Genomic DNA, 27,151 nt, shown 5'->3' with positions numbered 1-27,151 from the left:
TATGGTGTATGGCTCGGGTGTCAAAAAAGACAAAAACAAGAGTGCCAAAACATGGTTGCCTCCACACCCAGACTTCATTAAAATAAACTGTGATGCTAGCTTGAAGAATGAAGGTTAGATGGGCCTTGGAGCTGTGGCCAGAGATGCTGAAGGAGAAGTGCTGTTTGCTAGCACTCGACACACCAGGGGGTACTAGGCTCCTAAGGTAGCAGAGTGCAAGGCCATACTCTTTGGAATTAGACTTGCTAAAAGGTATGGTCTGGAGAAAGTGTTGATTGAATCTGACAGCCAATTAGTGATCTCTAAGCTCACAAAAGCCACTACTTTCTTGACAGACTTAGACTCGATTCTTGATGGGGGTTGCCCAGTTTACCTCTTTGATTGCAGAAGTTTGTCAATCTTGGTCGACAACTCAGCATTTGTGCTTACAGCCGGATGAGTCAGGTTTGGAATTAGACATGTAGGCAAGCGGAAACGACCACATAGGCAAGCGATATTATAACGTCGGCAAATAGTGTATGCAGATGGCGTTACTATGTTTGTTTGTTCAAGTTGCTAGAAAAAGAATTTTTTAAGTTTAGCAGGGAATTTAATTTTGGTAGTTGGTGGTTTAGAGTCTTCAAAGGATCAAGTTTGAAGTATTTTGAGCATCAAGTTTGAAGTTAGAGGGAGTACAACTTCGAATATGAAACTTATGATGTGGAGAAGATGCTTGTGACCAACTCGGATCAGATTTGAAGGTGTTTCTAAGGTTAGTGCTGTGAAACAAAAACTTCTAGCAAACTAGCCTGTATCATGCTTGGTTTATATTAGTGTCTGATATATATTTGTATTATGTCCTCTAACATCAGTGTATTGAATTTGAATTTAAACATTTCTTAATGGTTGATAATTGTGTTTAGTTCTGCATCCTGTGTGTTTAGATGATATGATATGTATTCAATGTAGTACATAAATTCAATTTTTAGTATCAGGGATAAAATACAATACTATCAAATTATTTTGCTGAGTTTGTACAAGAATCCTAAAATTAAACCTTGAAATCACTTACAAATAGGAAAACCAACATTGATACACATAGTAAGTGTACGCTGGACTTCATTCGAATCGTCGTTTTTGTTTTAGAGGCTTAGGACCAACCTCAAAAACTTAAAAAAAATAAAATAAAAAAAAAAAAAAAAAAACTCAGAAACTAAGGGGAAAAACTAAAACTTAAGTAATTAAGGAGAAAAAGCTAACAAGTAATAGTTCAAACACTTTTTAACATGATTATTAATAAAATAACAGTAGCAAAAATTGCACAAAATCACAATGCAAACACTGTTTTCTCTTTAAACAGACCGAAAATACTAGAACCATCATATGTAACTCATTTTTATTAATCTAAATCATCTAAAGATACCAACAAACCCATCAAAGCAACCAAAGAACTTAAACAGTTACTGATTCGATTATATACCACATCAATCTTAAGTACTTAATTGTAATTTAACATAAAAAACAATACGATTCCCTAGCCGATTATTTTAGTAAAGCACCTTCATTAACCTGGACTTCATAATAATCAATTAATCTATCAACTCCATTCTTAATAACACACTGGATAATCTTATTGTCAGTAGTCTTAATCTTGAGTTGAGCTTTGAACTCAGTATCATATAGTTGAAGCGCAACATTAGTTGTTTTCCCGAGCCTGTGTAAATGTTTCCTAGCAAAATCTACGGGAACATTCTGCATAAAAAAACAAGTTATTAACACAACAAAACAATAGGATTGACAGTCACATAGCATAAACAATCTACATTTATTTTTAGATATGCAAACGAGACATACAATAATTCCCTGTGAATGATACGAATCAGAAAAAACAGAATGGAAAATTGGTCCTTCACATCTTGCTGACATAGCATTTGCCTCAATCATCATCGGTGAAGATCCTTGTATTAAAGGCTTACGCCCACGCCTTGAATTGCAAACAGTACTTGTTCTCGGCATCCTTATGAAAATAACTAAAAACACAGAAAACAAACACTGTAATATTAAATTTAGTTTTTTTAAAGGAAACTGTATTGTTGAATAAATATACATTAGCTTATATATACAGAATATTAAACTCTAAACCTATAACATAAAGTTAGAGGTCATTGGTTTCAAAAAAAAAAAAAAAAAGTTAGACGTCATAAATTTTAAGGATTTTTCTCCAAATGTCCCTGAGTTATTTTTTTATTCACCATATACCCATGAAAATTCTCAAATTCACCATATACACTTGAGTTTCACTAAAATGTCACCAAATGCCCTTAATGACTAACGACAATTAATTCCGTTTGTCATTAGGGTTAATTATGACACGTGGCAGTATGTTATTGGTTATTCTTTAAATTAATTAATTAAGTCTTATAAAAAATGTTTAATTTTTTTTTTAAAAATAAAACACCACCACTGTAGGGAATATTTCAAGCATCCCACACTTGAGCCCCACTGTGATCATGCACTTAAGCATGGTGGCGTCCAAAGGGAAGGAAGCTAGAGTAAAAGAGTCGCTAACAAGTTTTAGGAACTTGTAAACCGTTCACAGGGTGAAGGTTACACCCCTTCACGATCCATGAGATCGCTAACTCCATAGGTCTGGAACCATGACTAGATATTCGGGGATGAAGGTACAAATTCAACCTTAAAGAGATTGAACCTGCCCTAATAATAGGCCTCTACTTTTCTTCTCGTATTCATGTGCGCTTTTGGACTAACATACAATCAATAGGTTAACCCTAAACCTGTTTAATCTATGTTGGTTGAATTTAATGCACAAACAAAACTACTATTGGTGATCACTTGAATTATAATCATATTAGCCTAAATAAGATTATTAATTATCTTATTAAGCGTGATTACAAGTACAAATTCCCTTTAATCCTGCATGAGAGGGCGTGATCAAGCAATAACAACAATAATATATATCAAGCAACATAATAATAACAATCATCTTAATAATATTCTCAATCTCATCAAAGCATGATAATAATAGCAAGATCCTAGGCATAATACTAACAAGATTAATAACAAATCCTAGCATGTCACTAAACATTAAAGATCAAAGCTTTATTCCTAGCATGATACTAACATGATATTAGAAAGAGTAGGAAGTATCATAGAAACATGCATGGTATCATAAATCAATAAAAGGATCCTAACATGATACTAGGAATCAAAATAATCCAAGCATGATTCCTATATCAAAATAACAACAATTAAAGCAATTACTTACTTCGATGCCTCGTATCTCTTTCTAATAACAAAATACACACGTTAGTAACTTTGATGAGTGACATTTTATGTCACTCCTAGGATAGTGTTTATGCCTTGTTTTAGCTTGTCTTAGGGTGTTCTGCAGTTGTTTTGTTCAAATAATGCGTGCAACATGTCTCGATGTATTTTTAATGAAATCGCGTATATTGTTGAATGCTTGCCTTCATTGCGTGTTTGCACCGTTCCCTATACCTTATTGCTTCCCATGGTGTTTGTGCTTAGGTATTTGAAGTCTTGGATTGCAAAGAAGAAGCCAAGAAAGCATGAGAGAAGAATCGAAGAAAGCAAGGTGCAAGGGCGCGAATAATGTGCGGGCGCGCAGCCCTGTGAGAACCCGCGCAAAATTGGCGAAATTGCAGAATCGAGGCAGAAAGTTTTGCGCGGCCTGTGCGCGATATGTGTGCGGGCGCACACCCACACCGCGCGGGCGCGCAGCTACGGTGCGCGGGCGCGCATCCAGCAGCATGGGCGCGCACACCCAAGCACAAGCCGCGCAACCCACAAATGCGCGGGCGCGCAGCTACATTGCGCGGGCGCACAGGCCGCTGAGAGGGCGCACAGACCGCTGCGGGGGCGCACGCGCGGGCGCACAAATCCTTGCGCGGGCGCACAGCGGGTCCTGTTCAGCGTTTTTGCGCGATTCTTTATATATTGCGGGGCTTGTTTTGTACGGGGAGAACTTCATTCTTTTAGATTTTTTTCCCTTGTTTTAGGAGAGATTCTCTCTCTAGGTTTAGCTTAGGATTAGAGTAGTTTAGAGAGAGAAAGTGAGGGTTTCACCATTGTTGAGCTAGGATTTTGAAGAAGAAGATTGATCATCTTGTTTGTAGACTTTCATCTTCAATCAATGAGAATCTCTAACTCTCTCTCCTCTATTTTATTTGCTTTCTCTTGACTATTGTTTTTGTTGTTGGTATTGCTTGTTAATCATGTTGATTCTTGATTATTTGTTGATTAATCTTGTTGTTATCATGATTAGTGAGTAATTTCCCCATTGAGGGGATGGTTGTGGTGTAGTTGGATCTTGAGCATGTTCTAGGTTTAGAGTTGATTTATTTGTGATTAAAGTCTTTATATGCTTGATATTTTTTAATCTCCTTGCAAGTGCACATTGTTGGTTGATTAAAGGTGAATCTTTGCTAACAAGGAACGGAAGTTGACTTAGTTAAGGTTCATTAGTATCGATTGTTATTTAATAGTACCTCCTAGTATATGGTTCTAATGTGGAAACATAGAGGCTATGTTAGGAGAAGCCAATTGACCCCGGAAGGCGGCTATATTGGATCCTTTATTTCGATATTTGAGCATGTTTAGTTCATAATTAATTCAATTTCTATGCCTTTGTTTATGTTCAAGTGAATGTTATACCTAAACCATTTCCCTTAATGTTTTATTTTTTGTTTTAACATTTTTAGACTTTAGTTTATTTATCTCCTATTCCGGACTAGCTTAATTGTCGATAACATTTGGTGGTGTTTATCCGTTCTCTGTGGTTCGACCCCTATGCTTGCCTTATACTCGTATTAGGTTTGTTTAGGTTGTATAAATTGTATTTGATCTAGGTGTAGTCGTTTGACGACGCGATTATTCCCTTGTCAAACTTCAAGGAAAATAATAAATCAAACAATTAAATTAAATAATTGAAATAGAAATTTAGGACCAAACCCTCAAAAATTATAAACCTTTCACGTCTAGGGCGAAGGCAACTTTGAACTTGGCTAGGTGTGTCTAAAACTAATGTATGTGGAATTTTATAAGAGGGAAGGTTTAGAAAGAGGGAGAGAGAAAGCATCTAGCTTTTTAGAGAGAACAGAAAGAGATGATTGTGAATTCTTGATGATGGAAAACGGGGAGATACGACCCCTATTTATAGAAAAATAGTCTAGAAACAAATCAAGTCCTAATCGGAATAAAACTGGCATTTGTCACCAGGCGACAGACATCAGCGCCAGGCGACAGGATTAGCGCCAGGCGACAGACTCTGTCGTTTGGCGCTAATTAAAAGATAAAACGTGTTTATACGCGGAATCCTCTTCTTAATATGATTAAGCAGCAAATTCCGTGTTTATGAAATTAAAATCAGGTTTATCATAAAACACTTATTTTATTCCAAATAAAACTCTTTGAAACATAATTATCAATCCTAATTCCATTAGAATTAAAAAAGAACCTTCTAAGTATTCTAGAAGATTAAAATCAATCCTAATAACTTTAGGAATAATAATTAATAGGCCATTATCTAGATCATTGGGCCGCATATAAAATTCATTTCGGGCCCAATTTAATATTTTGACCATAACTTCCTCATTATTCATCGGAATTGGGCTTATAATATATCGCTGGAAAGCTCTTTCCGAGCCCAACCCAAATACACTATTATTGGACCCTTATCATGGACCAAACTAAATTGGACTGGCTATCTTCATAAATAGAGTAAAAAAAAATTGTTTTCAAAAATAGAAAGAGAGATATTTTAATAAAAACATCCACATCACTAGACTTTCCACACTTTCACTTCGTTCGATAACGTGAAAGGTATTCATCACTGAGTTTGGTTTTGGGGAGACACATTTGGGTGTCTACAGAAGCCCCCACTTTGACTGAGTTTGGAGAAACGCATGTTTCGAAAACGAATGTCAAAGTAGCAATAGGGACAGAGAATGATTCAGAACGCTCTGCGATCCTAAATCATTCTTGTAATGCCGATACCTACGAACTAGCGTTAGTTAAATAGATAAAAGAGTTAAGAAATGCGTATCTTGCACCTTCGAGCACACGTCTCTAGAGTAATCGACTTCGTTGCTTTTGTTGGTGACGACCTCCACAGTGCCTCGTGAACGCCATCTAAAGGTAACAGTGCCTTGCTATCTTCATTTGTTTGTGACAATCTTCCACAGTGCTCGGGAAAATCGTCGTAGGTGACTGTGCCTCGCCATCTTCAGGGTTGTGGCAGTTCTCGCCATCTTCAGGGTTGTGGCAATACCTCGCCACTGCTGTGCCTCGCCGCTATAGACAATCTCCACTCTACTTCGGGACATTGTCGAAGACCGCTGCTTGTAGCCATCTTCAGTTTTATGATGATAACCTTCCCAGGAAAGTTATCGAAGACCCCCGCTTGTTGATCCTTAGTGCTTTGCTTTATAGATGCTGATTTTGCTGCTGTGCCAGTACCTCGGCGCATTCTGTGAATGAGCCGGTACCTCGGCGCTTGTGCTTATTTTTGAACCATTATTTCGGTGCTTGCGATGCCAATACTTAGGCGCTTTAAGCCAAGTGAGACGATCATTTGTTAGGTCGATCATTTACTGCGATCGTAATCGAGCCGGCTAATAAATCATGTCAAATTGCTTATAGGGGCCAACTGGCGTACCAAGGAACCCGAAATTTGCTGTATAAGGTCCGCACAATTATTTATGGGGGCCATACATCCTATCGCCACACCAACGCACGCTGATACGCTTTATCGCCAGGGTTCAACTCTGTCGCCAAGCGCTAATGTCTCTTGAGCAAATTGCCATTGTTGAGCCTCTTGAGTTCGTGAGAACAATGCGACTTGTTCTTCGCATTTTTGCTAGCTATTCTTGTCCAATTTGTCACAATATTTGTCATAGTATTGCAAGAAATTGTTGGATCGCTAAAAAAAATGTTATTTCTGCATGTATTGAAATTGTGCTTTGTTTTAGTACTACGTACTCTGTTTTGGTGAACCATACTACGTACTCTGTTCTGCTGTTTTGCATAATATAGCATGACTAGACGACGCGGCTCTGACTCTCGTTCTAGGGAGGCTCATCAGGAGGACGATCCCGTTTATGCCGGCGTAGGGACCTCTTCTTCTCTAGGGGAGTTCCTAGAGTGGGACGAGCGCACTCTGTACTTTGTGCTGAAGTTCCATATCTCGAAGCGTGTTCGGCGTGGGATTCACAGTGGGATAGTTCGTAGCCATGTAAGTTAGTGTATATATGGCATTTAGGGCATCTTTTGACATATTGATGATAGTCCCTATTCATGGTAGTCCAATAATATCCTTCGTGCATTATCTTTTGGAATAGAATTTTGCCATTTACGTGTGTTCCACATACTCCTTCATGGACTATTCTCATAGCCTTTTGGGCTTCCTTTTTTCCTACACATAGCAGAGCTCGACCCTTAGGTACCCTTTTGTGTAACTCGTCGTTTATGAGCACATATTGGGAAGCCAAAAGTCTTAAGGCTCGTTTTGCTCTTTTGTCAGCATGGAGGGGATATTCTCCTTTTGTGACGTAGTTGAGGATGTCTGTATACCAAGGTTCTTCTTCTTCTTCTTCTTGGATCACTTCATCATCCTCTATAGCTTGAATATAAGCCAATTTATGCCTTTTTTCTATCGTTAAAGGAATTTTCTCGATTTCTGTAGGAATCCTAACCATTGAAGCTAGTCTTGCCAAAGCATCAGCAAATTGACTTTCTTCTCTAGGTAGATTTGTGTACTCTACCTTTTCTAGTTGGTTCGTGAGAGTTTCCAAGTATGTTTGGTAAGGGACCAAGCTTTCACTCCTTACCTTCCATCTCTTGGAAATTTGGTTGATGATCAATGAAGAATCTCCGAATATTCGAAGTTTCTTTACTCCTAATGCTAATGTTGTTTCAAGGCCTACCACGCATGCTTCATATTCTGCAGCGTTGTTGGTAACGTCGAAATCTAGCTTTATGGAGATGGGAATATGTTCTTCTTTAGGTGATGCCAATAACACCCCTACGCCACATCCCTTTTGGTTTGAGGCTCCGTCGAAGTATAGAATCCAAGTGTCGTCTTTTGTGACCATCAAGTCTTCGTCTGGAAAGTCATTCTCATGTATTGGTGTCGAATCTTCTATTGGGAAGTCTGCTAAGAAGTCCGAGACCACGGATCCTTTAATAGCCTTTTGAGGCATGAATCTTACATCAAATTGGGCTAAGTTGACTATCCATCTTGATATTCACCCATTTAGTGTAGATTTCACGAAAAGATACTTAAGTGGGTCCATCCGAGATACTACGAAGATTGTGTGAACGACCACGTAATGTCTTAACTTGGTTGTGGCCCACACTAATGCAAGGCACAATTTCTCAAGTTGTGTATAGCGTATTTCATACTCGATCATCTTTTTACTCAGATAGTAGATGTCATTCTCTTTTCCTTCTACTTCTTGTGCGAGCATAGCCCCCATTGTCTCCTTGGTGACCGTTAAGTACAACCTAAGAGGGATTCCTGGGAGTGCTGGTGCTAATACAGGAGGATTAGCGAGATAAGCTTTTATCTTTTCAAAGGCTTTTTGGCACTCGTCGTCCCATATTATTGGCACATTCTTCTTAAACTTCTTAAATATTGGTTCACATATCGTTGTTAATTTGGATATGAACCTACTTATGTATTGCAACCGGCCAATGAATCCTCGAATTTGTTTTTCTGTTTTAGGCGGTGGCATTGACATGATTGCCTTGATCTTGGTTGGGTCTATCTCCAGAGTTTTCCTGAGGTGACTCCAAAAGCATACTTAGATGGGTTCAACCTCATGTGGTATTTTCTTAGCCTTTCAAAGAATTTTCTTAAGGCTACCAAATGTCCTGGGTGATCCTTTGATTTTACAATCATGTCATCTACATAGACTTCAACTTTCTTGTGCATCATGTCATGGAGTAAGGCAGTCGCTGCTCGTTAGTAAGTGGCACCCGCATTTTTCAATCCGAATGGCAACACCGTGTAACAGTAAGTGCCCCAAAGTGTTATGAATGTCGTTTTCTCCATGTCTTCTTCTTCCATGAGAATCTGGTTATACCCCGCGTATCCACCCATAAATGAGATAAGTGTGTGGTTCGCTGTATTATCTACTAGAATATCAATGTGTGGTAAAGGGAAGTCGTCCTTTGGACTTGCCTTATTTAGATCCCGATAGTCGACAAACATTCTTACCCTTCCATCCTTTTTTGGAACTAGGACCACATTTGCGACCCATTCGGGGTATTTGGATACCCTGATAAAACCTGCAATTATCTGTTTTTGTACTTCTTCTTTTATTTTAAGGGCTACGTCAGGTTTCATTCGACGTAACTTTTGTTTTACAGGTTTCATTCCTGGAATTAATGGTATTGTGTGTTAAGCTATTTCTCTATTTATTCCTGGCATATCTTCATATGACCAAGCGAATACTTCGATAAACACTTTTAGTAGATTAATTAAATCGGTTCTTTCATCTTTACTAAGTGTTAGTCCGATTTTAACTTCTCTTTTAATGGTTGGATCTTTTGAGATATTAACCGTTTCAGTATCTTCAATTATCGGTGTTTTATTTTCAAGTGTTTCCATTGCTTTAATTATTTCTTTGTCATTTTCATTGTTATTTAGGCAATGCTCGTCATCTTAGGTTAAAGAGTGACACGAGGAGTAAGCAAATGAAGACATATTATTAAACTCGGAAACCGTTACATCAAATAAAGATATGTCTGATGGGACTTGACTACTAACTATTCTAGGAGAGGGTGCTAAAACAGAAGAATTGGGGGAAGGTGCTATAGCTAGAGATTTAGAAGACTCAATAGGGGAAGACTTTGACTCGGAATCTGACTCAGACGATTCTTCGAACATTGGTCCTTGTCCTGTCGTTATGGAGATCTTCCTTCCACTTGGAGTAGTCACCTTCACGGTCTTTCGCCATCCTTGAACTAGCCCTTCTGTTGGAGTGATAAGCTTAGAAGGATCAAAATTATCACTTTGTAATACCGTTCGAATGAGCAAGGAGTTATCTTCAATGTATGTTGGCTCATTCTTCTCATACCCAAAGAGAAGTCCCATGACATTAAAGTCAAAGCATGGAGGTGCTTTCTCCTTATGGATAGGAGTTGGGATATCATCCAGAAAGTTGCAATCCAAGAAGATTTCGAACCTAGGTTGTCTTATTCCATTCTTGATAAAGGGTTTAGGAAATTCATAGCATGGATAATCCTCTCCTTCTCTCATGAATTGTCCATTTAGGGTGAGAGGATAATGATCCATTGGGATTGCTTTCTTTTGGGTAAGAGCGTTCCTACATGCATTTTCTTTTTCCCGGGCTCGCTTAAGGTCTTTTAGAGTCGGTTCAAAACCAAGTCCAAAAGTGTCCAATTTAGGGAGGTCAGGTAGTCCCATTTGTTTCGCTATCCCTTTCTTCTTTCCAAGAGTCATTCCAAGAAAGTGTCCCTGTTTTATGAAGATAGCATTTACTGTCATATTGGAGTGGAGTTCATAGTGAAGAGTGGTCCTTTCATCTTCCTCGATTAAGGAGACCTCTTCTTTAAAGCCCCATAAATCTTCATCATCTTCATCGTGCTCCACATTTACGATCGGATTCTCGACGGCTTTGATTCTCATTTGTGAAGCATCGATTGTAATAGGGATCCCTCCTACTATAGCCTTCACTTGTTGATGAAGGGATGAAGGGACGGCCTTTAGGTCATGAAGCCAAGGGCGTCCCAACAATAAGTTGAAGGATGCTTTAATGTCTACCACTTGAAAAGTAGTAGCATGTTCAATGACTCCTGCCATTACATTCATGGTGATGGTTCAAAGAGCTTGGCGACGAGTGTTGTCATAGGCTCTTATTCCCTATGTAGATGGGGACAAGTCTTCATCCCTTATTCCCAACATTCTCGCAGTTCGGAGTGGACAGACATTCGTTGCTGATCTATTATCTACAAGAGTCATTGGGACATTCATTCTCTTGCAGATTACATTGAGATTTAAGGCTTTGTTGTGTTTGTCACCTTCTAGGGGTAAATCCTTGTCAGAAAAGGTGATCAAGTTGATAGGACTGGGAAGATCACTCGTGAGAAAGTTAGCCAACCCCTCAGGAGTGGTTTTAGAATCTATTCCTATTTTATCTAAAGCATTTATCACTGCCACCCTATGTTGATGGGATGTAGCTAAAAGTTTCCATACATTCATCTCGACCTTAGTTTTCTTTAGTTGTTTGACAATATCATTTTCTTCTATGATGGGTATGGGAACTTGCTGAGTAGTAGGAATAGGTTGCTGTGTGGTAATGGGAGGTTGAATTCTCCCGGATCTTGTGAGAACGTCTATGGGTGAATCTTCTTCATCCCAAATATCGTCCCCTGGATATATTGTAGAGAGTGGGGTTTCCTCCATATCCTTGAGGTAGACGTCCTCATCATCACTGTCCCAAACTCCATTAATGGTAGCATCTTTCGCTTGAGGAATTTTGATTAACTTTTTATTATCAATCAGTTTTTGAATTAAATCTTTGAACTTAAAATAATGTTCTATAGTGTGTCCCCCTGATTGATGATATGGACAATAGAATCTGTCTATCCTCTTTAGTGATTCAAATGGTCTCGGTTCGAGAGGTTTGATCTTGCCACTCTCGGAGTGCATTTTGAACATATTTGCATATGTGGTCCCAATTGGAGTGTATGACTTATTGCTCTTTTTAGGTGTTTCGACTACTTGGAGAGAAAATGGCTTCCTCTTAGTAGTCTTTATAGGTGTCACCTCTTTATTGACATGTTTACTTTGCTCCAATTTTGTGCGTTCAAGAACTTTTCTACACATTATTATTTTCCCCATTGTATATGTGAAAAGTAAAACGTCTTCTTTATTGGCCGGTTATTGAATTGGGGCCCAATCACTCATGGCATCGAAAAAGATTTCCTCTTCTTCTTCAAGGGCATGAGTTTCTTCGACTGGTTTGATTAAAGATAAGGGGTCAACACAATTTTCCTCATCAGAAATAGCCAAGGAGTCAGAAAGTGGTGCACTGTTAATACTTGGCTTCTTGCTTGCAGAAGGCACTGAGAGTTTATTGCTATCAATCAAGTCTTGGATAGCTTTCTTTATCTTCCAGCAATTCTCAGTAAGATGGCACCTACCTTGATGGTATTTTCAGTGTGCATTGGGATTCCAATTAGCCGTTCTCCTTTCGACTGGTGGATCCCCAAATGGTCCAATAGGAGTTATAAGACCTTTTGCATGAAGACGGTCAAATGCGGTGTCATAACTCATACCAATAGGAGTAAAGTTTCTCCTAAATGGTTTCTTTTGTCCTTGATTGTTCATAATGAGGACTTCATTCAGATTAAAGGTTCTAACATTATTTGAGTGGGTGGTTTTGGAAGAAGAAGGATTGTTGTTCTTCTTTCCTTTCCAACCACTGTTGGAGTTAGTGTTAGCAGCTTTTTGCTTTACAAGGTCATCTTCAATATTAACTCCAGTGTCATAAACGACCTTGAAAGTATTCAAGTTGCTTTGGTACTTGAGATGTTTGGAATATTTTTCCTTGAGATTATTTATGAATAACCTCACAGACTCGTTTTTAGTAGGCACTTCAATCATCTTAGCGGAAGTTTCCTTCCACTTATTAAAGAAAGAAGTAAAACCTTCATTCTCTTTTTGCTTAAGTATCTCAAGTTCCCTATGACCAGTTTCAACTTGAATATTACATTTATATCTATCAATAAAAGCGTTTACAATAGCATCCCAAGTAAAGGTTTTCTCTTTGTCAAGGGAAAAAAACCATTGTTGACAAACGGTTTCAAGAGATAGAGAAAACAATGAATGAAAGACTTTCCTATCAATCCCCTTGATATTCATTATGGTCTCGAAAGCCCTTAGGTGGAAATAAGGATTGTATGTTGCTTTGAACCTAGGGATTTCATTGGCATTGAACTTCTGCGGAAGAAGCTCCTTGTCCACTAGGACCCCTTGTGAGCTAATGCCCTAGAATCTATAGTCATTGGAGAGTTTTCCCAAGCTTTCTTGCATGAGCTCCATTTGTTGTTGTTTCACGGGGTTATTGATTTGAAGAGCCATGGTCTTTATCAATTCAGTTAAGTTGGCCACGTCCTTCCTAAGTTCGTTAACTTCTTCCTGAGACGTCATTATCTTCTTAGCTTTTCTTTTCCGACTAACTGGTTTATCAAAAAGTAGTATTTGAACAAAGGTGTTGTCCTTGATTAATCTCCCTTCCTTTCTTGACAAAGCGCTATAAATTAAACCATTTATTTGTTTTAATGACTTGACTCAAATTGACTTTGACTTTATTAGTTTTATTTTTAAAAAGTAAAAAAAAAAAAAGCAAAAATAAGTTGTATATTTTGGGAATCAAGTCAGGGTTCAAACAAGTATGGTTTAATTGGAGGATTAATATAAGTATGGTTTAATTGGAGGATTAATATCCGACTTACCCCCCTAAAAAATGACGGAAAACACGCGCCTACAAGACTCTCTAGACATGGTCAGGGTGTGACATATATATTAGGTGTGTGCTTTAATAGTGATTGTGAGTGACATGCTTTGACTCTTGTGTAAGACCATGGGACTATGTGCCTAGACTCAATTAAAAACATGACTCGTGAGGACTCGAGCAAAAACATGGACTGTCGCCGGAGCAACAAGACTGTCGCCAAACGCTTAGTACCAGCGCCAGACGACAACATTGTCGCCTGGCGCTAATTACTAGCGCGTGGCGCTACAGTCCAAACCTCTGTGCCATTGCTGGAACATTGGTCTGGGACTGTTTCCAGTATTTTTACTCTAAGGGACAAGCCTAAAGTCGTACTAAGTCAAGTTTGATCAATTTATTTAGACTTTAATTATTTATTAATTAATTCATTCATTTAGCAAAGTCCTTTAGTCATTAATTAGTTTATTTAAACTCATTCACAAGTCAAAGAAACGGTTAGTGGAAACACATATAGGTTATGCACAAACAAATAATGCACAAGTAGTCAAATAGTCACAATATGATGCAATGAGTTTGCAACCTAACCATGGCTCTAGTTCTCTAAAGTTCAGGATATGGGTTAGTCAAAGAGGGTCCATGGTTATGAGTCCGGATGCACCGCGCAGAAGCCTTACCTTTGGAAGGGTTGGCGCGAGTGGATGGGACCCCGCGAGTTAAACTCGCTTCCACGGTTTGGTGAGTTCAACAAACTCGGATGCACCCTTCGTTGCCAGGAGCGTTCGATTGGGCAGATGGAGCTTGAATCCCCAGAGGGTTATGGCCATATGTAGAACACATTTGGGTTTCAGAAAAAAGGAAAAAACTCAATCGGGAAGTAAAATCGAGCAAACACTACTAGAAACTAGTCGAAACAAGAAGGTAGATTTCTGGCTCGGTATTAGAAGAATTCAGCGCGAGAAAACAGTGCCTGTCGCCAGACAATGGCACTCTCGCCAGACGAAAATTACTGTCGCCAGGCGATAGAGCCATCGCTTGGCGATGACGCTGTTTTCTCAGCACTAATTCCTACATGCCTCAGCAGCTTTCTGTTCTTGAATTTTCCAGTTTTTCGCAGCGTTATTTCGATTCTAGTTGTGAAAGATATTTCCCTAATTTCCTACGTGTAAGATCCTATGTTTTTAACGCGTTACGGATGGTCTTTCGTATGCGGACATTTTTTATGCTTATGCCAATAATGTTAATCAAAATTACGCACATGAAATACTTAGAACTTTTCGAGTCTTACCCACTCATTCTAAATCATTACCAAAATAAATTTTAGGAATTAAAATAAAAATCTTCCCCAATGGAGTCGCCAAAAAACTGTAGGGAATATTTCAAGCATCCCACACTTGAGTCCCACTGTCATCATACACTTAAGCATTGTGGCGTCCAAAGGGAAGGAAGCTAGAGTAAAAGAGTCGCCAACAAGTTTTAGGAACTTGTAAACCGTTCACAGGATGAAGGTTACACCCCTTCACGATCTATGAGATCGATACCTCCATAGGTCTGGAACCATGACTGGATATTCGGGGATGAAGGTACAAATCCAACCTAAAAGAGATTGAACCTGCTTTAATAATAGGCCTCTACTTTATTCTTCTCATATTCATGTGCGCTTTCTGACTAACATACAATCAATAGGTTAACCCTAAACCTGTTTATTTTATGTTGGTTGAATTTAATGCACAAACAAAACTATTATTGGAGATCACTTGAATTATAATCATATTAGCCTAAACAAGATTATTAATTATCTTATGAAGCGTGATTACAAGTACAAATTCCCTTTAATCCTGCAAGAGAGGGCGTGATCAAGCAATAACAACAATAATATATATCAAGCAACATAATAATAACAATCATCTTAATAATATTCTCAATCTCATCAAAGCATGATAATAATAGAAAGATCCTAGGCATGATACTAACAAGATTAATAACAAATCCTAGCATGTCACTAAACAGTAAAGATCAAAGCTTTATTCCTAGCATGATACTAACATGATATTAGAAAGAATAGGAAGTATCATAGAAACATGCATGATATCAGAAATCAATAAAAGCATCCTAACATGATACTAGGAATCAAAATCATCCAAGCATGATTCCTATATCAAAATAACAACAATTAAAGCAATTACTTACTTCGATGTCTCGTATCTCTTTCTCATAACAAAATACGCACGTTAGTAACTTCAAGGAAAATAATAAATAAAACAATTAGATTAAATAATTGAAATAGAAATTTGGGACCAAACCCTAAGAAATTATAAACCTTTCACGTCTAGGGCGAAGGCAACTTCGAACTTGGCTAGGTGTGTCTAGAACTAATGTATGTGGAATTATGTAAGAGGGAAGGTTTAGAAAAGAGGGAGAGAGAAAGCTTCAAGCTTTTTAGAGAGAATAGAAAGAGATGATTGTGAATTGTTGATTGTGAATTCTTGATGATGGAAAACAGGGAGATACGACCCCTATTTATAGAAAAATAGTCTGGGAACAAATCAAGGTTCTAATCGGAATAAAACTGGCATCTATTATGGAGATAATAAGTTCGTTCTTTTGGGTCGTCATTATCTGTTGCTAGACTATGATCAATGATCTTTGGGCTAGTCAAATAGTCCAAAGCCTACTAGAATGGATCCTGTGAGGTCACACAAAAAGTGTATTGGGTTAAGCAAGTAAGAGGCCCATTAATGGGCCTCATGAACAATTAACTAATCATGAAATGGATTGGGCTAGCATAGTTAGAGTGGAATTAGGTTTTGGGCTTTTGACATGGGCTCTTATTTAGAGATGAGATCTATAAATAAGATCCATGCCTAGGGTTGCTAGCAAGCAGTCATAATTCACACACGGTGTATTTTGACATCAAGGCAACCAATCCCAAAAACCTAATTCCTCTCTCTAACTCACGGCTATCTCTCTCCTCCCCTCGTCTATACGATTATATGTTCTTTATGTGTTATGCATTAGATCTTTGGATTAGGTACTATATGAATATGATTAATGTTTTTCCGCTGCGTAGTACCTATAAACTCCTACAGTGGTATCAGTTAGCCTCTTGCATTTACGCATATTGACTATAATTCTTTGATAATCCACAATTTTAATTCAATTAGGAGATAGATTAATTTAATTATGGTTCAATTGTTATATTTAATGTGATTAAACTTTTGGAATTGATTAAATGTGATTTAATAATGCTCAAAATAGCCATGAAAAGATCCGAATTTTGCCCCTAATCACTCGAAAATTTTGAACCCCCCACCCTATTTTTTTGAAAATTTCGTAAACCTAACCCTAAATTATGGTGTTTTGGTTTTGATTTAATTCGTTTACTATGTAACTAATGATTTTAATCTATTTGATTTCATGATAAATTATGAATTTTTCATGATCAAATCATTTAATTTAAGAGTTAAATTAAATTGGGAATTAATTTCATGAAGAACCCTAATTTTAAGATTGAATGTGATTTAATTTTGAAATTAATTAGACCACATTAACATTAATTTAATTTTACAAAATATTTTTTGTTTTATTTAAATTAAAAAAAAAAGGGTTTTTAGCAGCGGCAACCGCGGCTGGGTGGCGCAGCCACGGCGGCTGCCGCTGCAGGTGGTCCGGAGGGAGGGGCGGGGTGGGGCAGGAGGACGGGTCAGCAAAGGCAGCAACAGCAGCACCGTGCAAGGGTTGCGCGGCACTACTGCTGCTGTTGTGCACCGCTGCAGAGCAGCATACACCTCACTGTGTACGGCCACCGTGGCTGGCTTTGGTTGGCCACACCACGGTGGCTGGTGCACGGTTTTCAAAAAAAAATAAAAATAAAAATAAAAATTATATTTTAAAAAAAATATATCAAGATATTTATTTTGGATGAGATAAAATATTTTAAAAATATGATCTTTTATTTTGAAAGATAAATTCGGTTTTATTTGGATAAAATCTTTTATTTTAGGATAAAATCAAATCTTTCAAAAGTTGTTATATTTGATATTATCCATATTTAAAGTTTTTAAATTGGTAATTATCCATAATTAAAGTGGTTAATTTTGGATAAGATTGATTAGGATATTCTGAGCATATTCCAAAAGGATAATAACTAGTTTAAATAATGTGATTATCCCATAATTAATATTGGATATAATTGATTTAAAATTTTGTGATTGGCTAGTAATTAGGATAGAATTTCCTAACTTTGTTAGGATGATATTTGAGGATAAATATGATTTATCTTTTAAGATTAAAATAAGATTTGATTCTATCTCATGAATAATTTAAAATATATGATATTTTATTGATGGTCATGAATAATATATGATATTATCTAATTGCATTAATTAAAATATGAGATATTTGGATAACATGTTTCCTTAATTGTGAACATTCGATGTTGTAGTTTAGGAAAGCATGATGAGTGATTTATTATGTGGCAATTTTATAATATATTATGTTATTTATTGCTATATAATGACTAGTATGGCCCAGTAGATTACTAAATACGATCTGTGCATCGTGATGTATTTTTGTAATCTTAGTACGGTCTACGTACCGATAAAGTATTTTTGTAATTTTATTTTATTTTATTTAAGTAGTATATAGAATAGAGTAAAATTACAGGTTGTAGTTATTCCAAGAAGCCCATGAAGTGAAGGCCCAAAGGAGCAAGGCGTATGAGATCCATGATGATTCAAGTGGGAGCATTTACTTTATTAGTTTTTCTTAGGATTAGGGGCCATGCTATGTCTTGTTTATGCATTCAGTATTTTATGCATGTTAGATTTTATTAATGTTTTGTGATGATGCACTAGAGTTCACTATTTAATCACAACATAATAAATCTAGGTCCCAGTAATATTAAGGTTGCTTTTCCAATCAAAAACCCGATGAAACCTTCGATATTTATGATGGGTCATGCCAAAGCAGGGTGTCATATTATATCTTATGGGAGTGGGGGTAAAACAAATTTTACACTTTTGATTGGTTATACTCAACAAGGTTACCTAAAGAGTTTAGAACCTTGAAGCTAAGGGGAATAATTAAACATGTGATGGTTAATTATTCAACCAAGAATTACAAAGAGTTGTAATCAGTAAAGAGTTTACTCACCTTGAAAATGTAATGGTTGATGGTAGGGCCAAAGTCCGGTCAATTATTGCACAAATAAAGGATCTTGGAATCATTTTATTCAATAGGGATCAATTAAAATTGTATAAATGCTAAAGTTGCCAATTTAATTTGCTTATGGCACTTTAAATTTTTTTATTAAACATAATTGAATTTTGCGTTTACTTTTAAGTAACATGTCGTTCTAATTTTATTATTATATATAATCTCCTCAATTGAAAATAAAGTTGAGAAACGTTCTCAAAAGGTTAAAAGATAATCCATAAACCTATATTCCAATTTTGCTAAGATGGTTCTAAAAGGCAAGTTTTAGAAACCCATGTCACATGTCTAAGGTTGGTTTTATTCAAAATGTTTGAGTAAAATGCCAACACATCTTCATTTTGAAAAGTGTTTCAAGGGATATAATGAGATGGGAGGTACAAACCCTCTAAAGACAAGTATAGAAGTCTAATAAAATCTCTTATCTTCAATATGATTGAACTTAAGAAAGTGATTGGAAATCACTATGATCAAAAGTTGATCAAGTGACGTTATTCTTCATCAATTTTATAAGAGTTAAATAGTTGATTAAACTCTAATATGAATAATGATAGAATATACTTAGCAAAATCGTGAAATGTGCTTAAAGTAGTTAAGCAAAGCATTATTTTGAACCTAAGAGAAATGTTCTAAGTGGCTCAAATGGGAAAGGTTTAAGAAATATGAGGATTGCATTAAGAAGTTATAGGCCAAGAAATGCAAACAAGTTGCTACTTCTGAAACCTAGAACTACTTACATGCTAAAAGTTGTTATGAATAGCAAATGTTTCAAATTAAATGGACCAATTCCAATTGATTAAAAACTACCTCATATAGTTGGAAGGTAAAAGAATGGAAATGTTCCAATTTAAGAAGTATATTATAGAAATTGATTTAGGACATTGCTACTTCTTGGACATATGATGTCTTGTTTAGTTCACTCTCATTGAGAATGAGGTTGAACTAAATGAAGAAGTATGGCTAAAGAAGAAATAAATCTACAAGTTTAGAAGCAAATGTTGCTACTTCACAAGTAGAGTCTGCGAGTCTGGAAGCAAAAGTTGCAACTTTACAAGTAGAACCTATATTTTACCTTACCTTGTTATTGGCTAGAATTAAATAAATGTTATTTATTCTTGCCATTATCAAAACACCATTCAATCTTAGTAATGACTAAGCATCGAAGATTTAAAAACGTGGAATAAATGTTATTCTATGCTTCATTGAGTCAAAATGTGTTTTGAGATTGCTAAATAGGTTCAAAGTTTTATATGATAGAAATAATTAAAACATTTCTATATATATAAATTGTCTCTAAAATGTCAATTAATTCGAATGAAAATGAACATTGCATGCGGAAGATCCAAAGGGATGGACTTTCAATATCATTGGATTATGAATCCATTGATATATGTAATTATCATTCTAATTTGAAAATTTGACAAAATCACCATCTAGAGAAATTATGATGCGAACTCGAGGTCGAATACATATCGATGTAAGAAAACCAAAGGTTCAAAGACTAGAGACGCACAATAAAACTTCATTTGTGATGTGATCACTACTTGTGCTTAGTTGAAGCATAAGAGTGAAAATTTTGAAAAATTCAAAATGTTCAGTATGAAGTTTAGTATCAACTTGACAAGATAATGATTGCATTACAATATGATTGTAATTGTGAAAATTTGAGTCAAGAAATTTACTTGGAAACACATTCAAAATATTGCGATATGATCGTAATAATGAAAATTTAAGCCAAGACCTTGATGAACATCCAAGAGTTGTGAAATCATTTTACGACAAACTCCGAAAGAAAACCTTGTGAAGTGTTTATGAAGGGAGCTATCAATCTATATGAGATATATTTTGATAATGGATAAAATTATCTATCTTTCAACCATTATTCAGGGGATATACTTTTAAGATAAGCTACAAAACTAAACAAACTACATAGGTCAAATCAAATTGTAGCAAAGGCTTCATATGTGATATGGATAAGAAAGTTCTTATTAAGTCTTTCTACAAAGCAAGGAATAAATGTTGTATTAAATCGTTTAATGCACGATCAATTCCTATACAGAGCACGGGGTACTACTACACAAATCATACTTAGCACAAAATGTTTGTTGCACAAGTAGGTGCCCTTATGGAATTGTTCCAAAAGGTCAAGTGGGAGTAGTGTAAATCTTAAAAGAGTTCGAGAAAAGCAACAAACAAACATGGTTCAAACCATAGTTGGTTCACCCTATGCTAAAAGTGCCTCCTCAAAAAGGCAAGTGGGAGTATAAGAATCTCGAAAAGTTCGAGAGCCTTGAAAGAGTTCAAGAAAAATGATTTCGAAAAACTTGAAGAAATTTGAGAAATAATCGAATCAAAGCAATAATATGAGCATGATTCACCTCATGTTACAAACGACAATGCGTGGTCTCATTAAGTGTAATGGGAATAATAACCATGTGTTGAAGGTAGTACATTCCAAGTGCACATCCTCTACTGTCGTTTCTCATTGAAAACTAAACAAAGCTGTTGTATGAGTTTCAATTGTTGCATAAAAACCCACAATGATGACTAGCGTATGTAAAACTTAGCCAAAGAAATATGATTTCATATTGACTAAGAGTTCTAAAATATTCATTTTGGAACATTATGATTATGCAAGTAATAAAGATGATTTGACAAGTTATGACTCCAAGTGGTTTGAAAACCAGGAAATCTGAAATAGATTCTAAGTCTGTAAGCAAGTGTATGACACTTGAATAATTTGCCTAATTGGGTGAGACCCATTATAAGCAAAACAGACAAGAAAGAAAAATGTTTTCTAACTAAAGAAAAGACTTATTAAAGGATTCAACTAATTCATAGTATGACTATGACTACGATGAAAACTTTATATTAGTCATGTTGCAAAGATCTATTAAAGATATTTTAGTGATTACTGCCCTATGAGATTTGGTAGATGGATTTCAAAACACTTTCTTGAAATTGTTCATGAAAGAAGATTTGTATGTGATATAATCAGAGAATCCAATAATCCTAAGGATGCATAAAAGATTCATTAATGGATGGAAGTAAGCATCATGGAGTTGTTGCTCTTAATTTTGTGAGTTAATCAAATCGTTTGATGTTCTCATAAAATGAAGAAAAGGTCTTGTGTATACAAGATGTTTAGTGGGAGCTATAAAGTCTTCTTAGTCTAGTATAAAGAGAAATTATTCATTGCTTGAATAGTCAAGTGGTGGGTAATACATTTTGTATGAAAACCTTGAAGAAGAAGATGAGTACATTTGGGATTCAAGATCTAAGAGATATTTTTGAAGGATGTTTGAGTTTGGTTAAGAAGCTTATATTGATAAGATTCTTATAAGGTTCAACATTATATTGAAAGGAGTTTCAATCCCATGTAACATGACACGTTGCTTAATGATTCAATGCTTTGAGAAAGGTTGATGAAATTAAAGTTTTGAGTGATGATCCTCATGCAATATGCAAAGGATGCATCATGCATGTCATGGACTATACTCATCTATTTGATTCACGTGTTTTAAGAACAAGTGATGATAGATTTCAATCGAAATCCAATGTAACGTTGGAATACAAATTAGAAATTTCTAAGTTCCTTGTGAAAGGACGAAGGAAAATTCTTAGTGTATGGAGATGAAAATGATTATAAGATTTAGAAATTGCAAAATTCATGTTTATGAGAATGTCTCAAGAACTCTACTTAGTAAACCCCTTCCATTTCCAAAGCATGAGAAACATGCTAATGAAACTGGATTGAGGCAAATGATGTAATTAGAAGTTGTATTTGTTTTTGGAGAAAAACAAGTTACATATGTAATACATTCATTTGCAGAATTATGTTTATCAATTGAAAAAAAGTTTCAATCTTATTTAATCGTGGTTTCAAGATTAAATAAAATGTCCAAAATAATTATGAATTGATGGGCTCATCAGGTTGATGACCTGTTGAATGGAACCCCACAGGTGAACTAAATTCATATATTATTTAAGTTCCTAGTTCGAAATCATTAAACTGGACATAAATGATTTCAATAAATGGACTAGCATGTTAAGATTGATTGGATAGCGCAGTTTCATGGGCTATAGGAGCATAGTGAAGCTCGGTCAATCACATGGGTATGCATGAATGATGCATGATCGAACTATAAACCTACTTTGAAGTTCAAGTATAGAAATTCCGGATATATTAGTGGATTCCTTTGACATGAATGGAACATTGATTTCATTCAATGATTGATGTAACTGTGTATATTCAAACGTCTTCCCGTAACTGGAGATTATAAAGGGTGTTTCCTGGTTACCTCATGATTTTAGTGGGAGCCTTGGTTGCCACAAGATTGGATTGAGTCTACCTATTTAATTAGGAATGTGTCTTGGCCCCTTGAAGAGGGAGAATTCAGAAAATGCATGGCCGTGCTCAAATGGATTACATAGTAATCATTTGTTTTGTAATTCTAACTCAGTTTTCAGGAAAAGATTTGTAGATTAATATGATCACGACATGAAATGCAATCATATCATCAAATCGACACACATTGACTTAAGGAATTTGAATATTGCGGACTTGTCTCAGACAAGTGGGAGATTGAAGGAATTGTGTCTTCGATAAGTGCAATTACTAGATATATCAAGGATCACTATTATGGAGATAATAAGTTCGTTCTTTTGGGTCATCATTATCTGTTGCTAGACTATGATCAATGATCTTTGGGCTAGTCAAATAGTCCAAAGCCTATTATAATGGATCCTATGAGGTCACACAACAAGTGTATTGGGTTAAGCAAGTAAAAGGCCCATTTATGGGCCTCATGAGCAATTAACTAATCATGAAATGGATTGGGCTAGCATAGTTAGAGTGGAATTAGGTTTTGGACTTTTGACATGGGCTATTATTTAGAGATGAGATCTATAAATAAGATCCATGCCTAGGGTTGCTAGCAAGAAGTCATAATTCACACACAATGTATTTTGACATCAAGGCGACCAATCCAAAAACCCTAATTCCTCTCTCTAACTCACGGTTATCTCTCTCCTCTTCTCGTCCATACGGCCGGCCACCCTTGGTGGCACGTGTGGTGGTTCGGGGTGGTTCATGGTGGTTCGTTGCTCGCTCTTCTCCGTAGAAGGTCAATTGAAGGGTTCAATTGCAACTAACTAACATTAGTGGAGGTCTTAATCTGTGCCCGTGGACCAAGTAGAGGAATCACGCTTGAGGTTCTTTATCTCCCATTGTTCTTGCTCGATCGCACGTGGAATCACGCTTCAAAGGTACGATTATATGTTCTTTATGTGTTATGCATTAGATCTTAGGATTAGGTACTGTATGAATATGATTCATGTTTTTCCGCTGCGTAGTACCTATAAACTCCTACAGACAAACGTTAGCGCCAGGCGACAGACTCTGTCGTTTGGCGCTAATTAAAAGATAAAACGCGTTTGTACGCGGAATCCTCTTCTTAATATGATTAAGCAGCAAATTCCGTGTTTATGAAATTAAAATCAGGTTTATCATAAAACACTTATTTTATTCCAAATAAAACTCTTTGAAACATAATTATCAATCCAAATTCCATTAGAATTAAAAAAGAACCTTCTAAATATTCTAGAAGATTAAAATCAATCCTAATAACTTTAGGAATAATAATTAATAGGCCCTCCTCTAGATCATTGGGCCGCATATAAAATTTATTTCGGGCCCAATTTAATATTTTTACCATAACTTCCTCATTATTCATCAGAATTGGGCTTATAATATATAGTTGGAAAGCTCTTTTCGAGCCCAACCCAAATACACTATTATTGGACCCTTATCATGGACCAAACTAAATTAGACTGGCTATCTTCATAAATAGAGTAAAAAAAGAAATGTTTTCAAAAATAGAAAGAGAGATATTTTAATAAAAACATCCACATCACTAGACTTTCCACACTTTCACTTCATTCGATAATCAAATGACGTGAAAGGTATTCATCATTGAGTTCGGTTTTGGGCAGACACATTTGGGTGTTTACAACCACTAACCCCCCACCAGCCAGCCACCTTAGCTACCACTGCCCCACAACCACCACCCAGCCACCTACTGTCGTCGGTGCCTAGACTCCCTCCTCACCGCTCCGGCGGTGCCATTCCTCTCAACCCTGAACCAATGCCCGCCCATTTCCCTGAACCACCATACCCATCCCTCCTCTTAAATCGTAAAAACCCCACCTAACCTTTCCACCAAAGTCGAACGTCAGGCAACCATCACAATACCCCTTCGCCGGTAGTCCAAGTACCCTCCCCCACGTCGCCGCTGCCCACTTAGCCAAAAACCACCACCCTAAAATCGTAAAACCCCAAATTCGAAACCCTTAAAATCAAAATCTAGGGTTTCGAATTTGGGGTTTTTTTTTTTTTATTTTGGGCCTTCGAGTAGTGGTTCAGGGGTAGGGATAGCAGGGGGAGTGGCGGTTTTGGCTCACCAGAATGGGGATAGGAGTTTAGATGCCGGCGGTGGGGAGGGGAGGGGAGGGGTTTTTGAGTGAGAGAGGTTGAGGTGATTAGGGAGTGGGTGGTTCAGGGGATGCAACGGGGCATCGACAGGTGGGGTGTTAGGTTCGGGCTAGTGCCGGCGCCGGTGGGGCGTGGAGGACTGGTGGGGACAAGGAGGTGGCGGTGCTCGGCTGTGATGGGTGGGTTTTTTTTTTTATTTTTGATTTTATTTATTTTTTGATAATTAATAAAATAATTATATTAAAGTTTAATGAATATAAATGTTAGGCAATCACAGGTTGCCACGTGGCAAATTTACCCCTTAACGACTAACGCAGTTAACGTCCGTTAGTCATTTGGGCATTTTGCGATATTTTTGTGTAACTCAAGTGTATATGGTGAATTTAAAAATTTTCATGGGTATATGGTGAATAAAAAAATAACTCAGAGCCATTTGGTGAAATAACCGCCGTAAATTTTACATTAATGTTTGACTAGCAATGCATGAAATTAAGTGATTGTTGACTAAACGCATAATTGAAAATGCGATTAAATGACACCCTTACATACCATAATAAAACAAACAAAATAACTGGTTATATGTGAACACAATCGATTGAATTCCGTTGTACCATATCTTAAAATCACCCCACATTTTATAGAAAACCAACCATGTTTAGGTATTTCCCAAATTATCTTAATTTGTACTAAAAACTGTAAATCTTACTATCTTATTTTGACTTACAACATATATTTAAAAGTAAAATTGGTAACTTTCCCACACCTCTTCTCATATTGGTCCTTTGCCAATTGTAACCAATTGTAGGAGGCATCCATCCTACGTGGCAATTGCTGTTAAACCTATGTTTTTTTTCCATTAAATCCCCAATTCCTTAGATTCCCATGTTGAAAGTCTACTAATAAAGCTTTGTATTCCACGTTCTTGAACTCTACATTTTCTCTATTTTTTCCCAAATCTAGCTCTTTCAAAGGCGTACAATAAATCAATGTCCTATGGGATTTCAACAAGGCTCCAAGTGTCACCATAACATTGATAATAAAGTGTAGCTTTAACACTAATAGTGAGCTTAGCACTAAGCATATACAAATTGAAGGCAACTATTCAAAAGCACTAATCACTATATCCAATTGACTACTTCTAAAATCACTCTAAACATAATCAGTAATGCAATATTCCAAAGTAATCAATTCCACAGAAAAACAACAACAACAACAAAAAGAAAAAAAAAAAAAAAAAAAAATATATATATATATATATATATATATATATATATATATATATATATATATATATAATATAATATATATAAAAAAAAATCATTAAGTTCTTAAAGCCCCTAATTTCATAGATTAAATATGAAATAATTAATCTTACTAGGCCATTGTACATTTATAATAACAATTTCAATGCAAAAATAAGCAGCAATTCGGAATTATCAATTCTTAAAAAAATCATAAACCTTAACTCCTCAATTTGATAAATTTAATAACAAATCAACAATTTCAAAGAACAAATACATTAAATTGAGTAGATTTAATAAAATAAACAACTCAGTTACGCACTAAATCAACCTAGCATGTGAACTATTAGTGTATAATATGAAATTAAAAACTCCAAAATCAATTAATTTACCTAGAAGAGTCGAAGGGCAAGAAGGTTGTTGGAGTAGAGCACGGCTATGCTGTTTTTCTTGGGCGATGGTGGTGGATGGTAGGTGCAGCTGCCGGTGGAGTGATGGCTGGTAGGTGCGGCGGTAGCCGCCGCCTGTGTGGCGATTTCCGTGACGTAGAATTTGTCGAATAGAGATAAGAGTGCTGTTAATATGTTAATGTTTTTAATTTTTTTCAGCTTTCAATTCCTTCGTTATAGCTGCTTATGTAAAAAAAATTTCTTCTATGTCACGTGATGGTTTAATAATGTGACACATGTGATGCAGTTTTGATT

At 36.3% G+C, this 27,151-nt stretch overlaps 1 protein-coding gene across 2 annotated transcripts; it reads right to left on the bottom strand.

The window, feature by feature from the left end:
* Positions 1 to 1,428: 1,428 nt before the first annotated feature.
* Positions 1,429 to 27,104, bottom strand: LOC145568678 (uncharacterized). 2 transcript variants are annotated; one of them, XR_014095889.1, is made up of 3 exons: positions 26,840 to 27,104; positions 1,834 to 2,009; positions 1,429 to 1,731 (listed from the first exon to the last, which is right to left on the bottom strand). XR_014095889.1 is itself a non-coding variant. In XM_081628102.1 (3 exons), exons 1-3 carry the CDS (start codon positions 3,327 to 3,329, stop codon positions 1,522 to 1,524), a joined length of 450 nt encoding a protein of 149 aa, XP_081484228.1. In that variant the 5' UTR covers positions 3,330 to 3,680; the 3' UTR covers positions 1,429 to 1,521. The 2 variants fall into 2 exon arrangements, 1 of the variants encoding a protein (XP_081484228.1); XM_081628102.1 differs by lacking the exon at positions 26,840 to 27,104 and adding an exon at positions 3,266 to 3,680.
* Between the last annotated feature and the right edge of the window lie 47 nt (positions 27,105 to 27,151).

Source organism: Chenopodium album, chromosome 11 (genome assembly GCF_948465745.1).
Source record: "Chenopodium album chromosome 11, dcCheAlbu1.1, whole genome shotgun sequence".
Taxonomy (NCBI): Eukaryota; Viridiplantae; Streptophyta; class Magnoliopsida; order Caryophyllales; family Amaranthaceae; genus Chenopodium; species Chenopodium album.
Note: the sequence above shows the minus strand (reverse complement) of the source record. Positions and strands in the feature narration are given on the sequence as shown.

What these genes read in the sequence shown, in the direction of transcription:
- LOC145568678 (XM_081628102.1), bottom strand. Translation starts at nt 3,329, where the DNA reads ATGTCACTCATCAAAGTTACTAACGTGTGTATTTTGTTATTAGAAAGA. An exon ending in AAGAGATACGAGGCATCGAA is followed by an intron (nt 2,010 to 3,265) that starts GTAAGTAATTGC and finishes CTGTGTTTTTAG; the next exon opens with TTATTTTCATAAGGATGCCG. An exon ending in ATCATTCACAGGGAATTATT is followed by an intron (nt 1,732 to 1,833) that starts GTATGTCTCGTT and finishes TTTTTTATGCAG; the next exon opens with AATGTTCCCGTAGATTTTGC.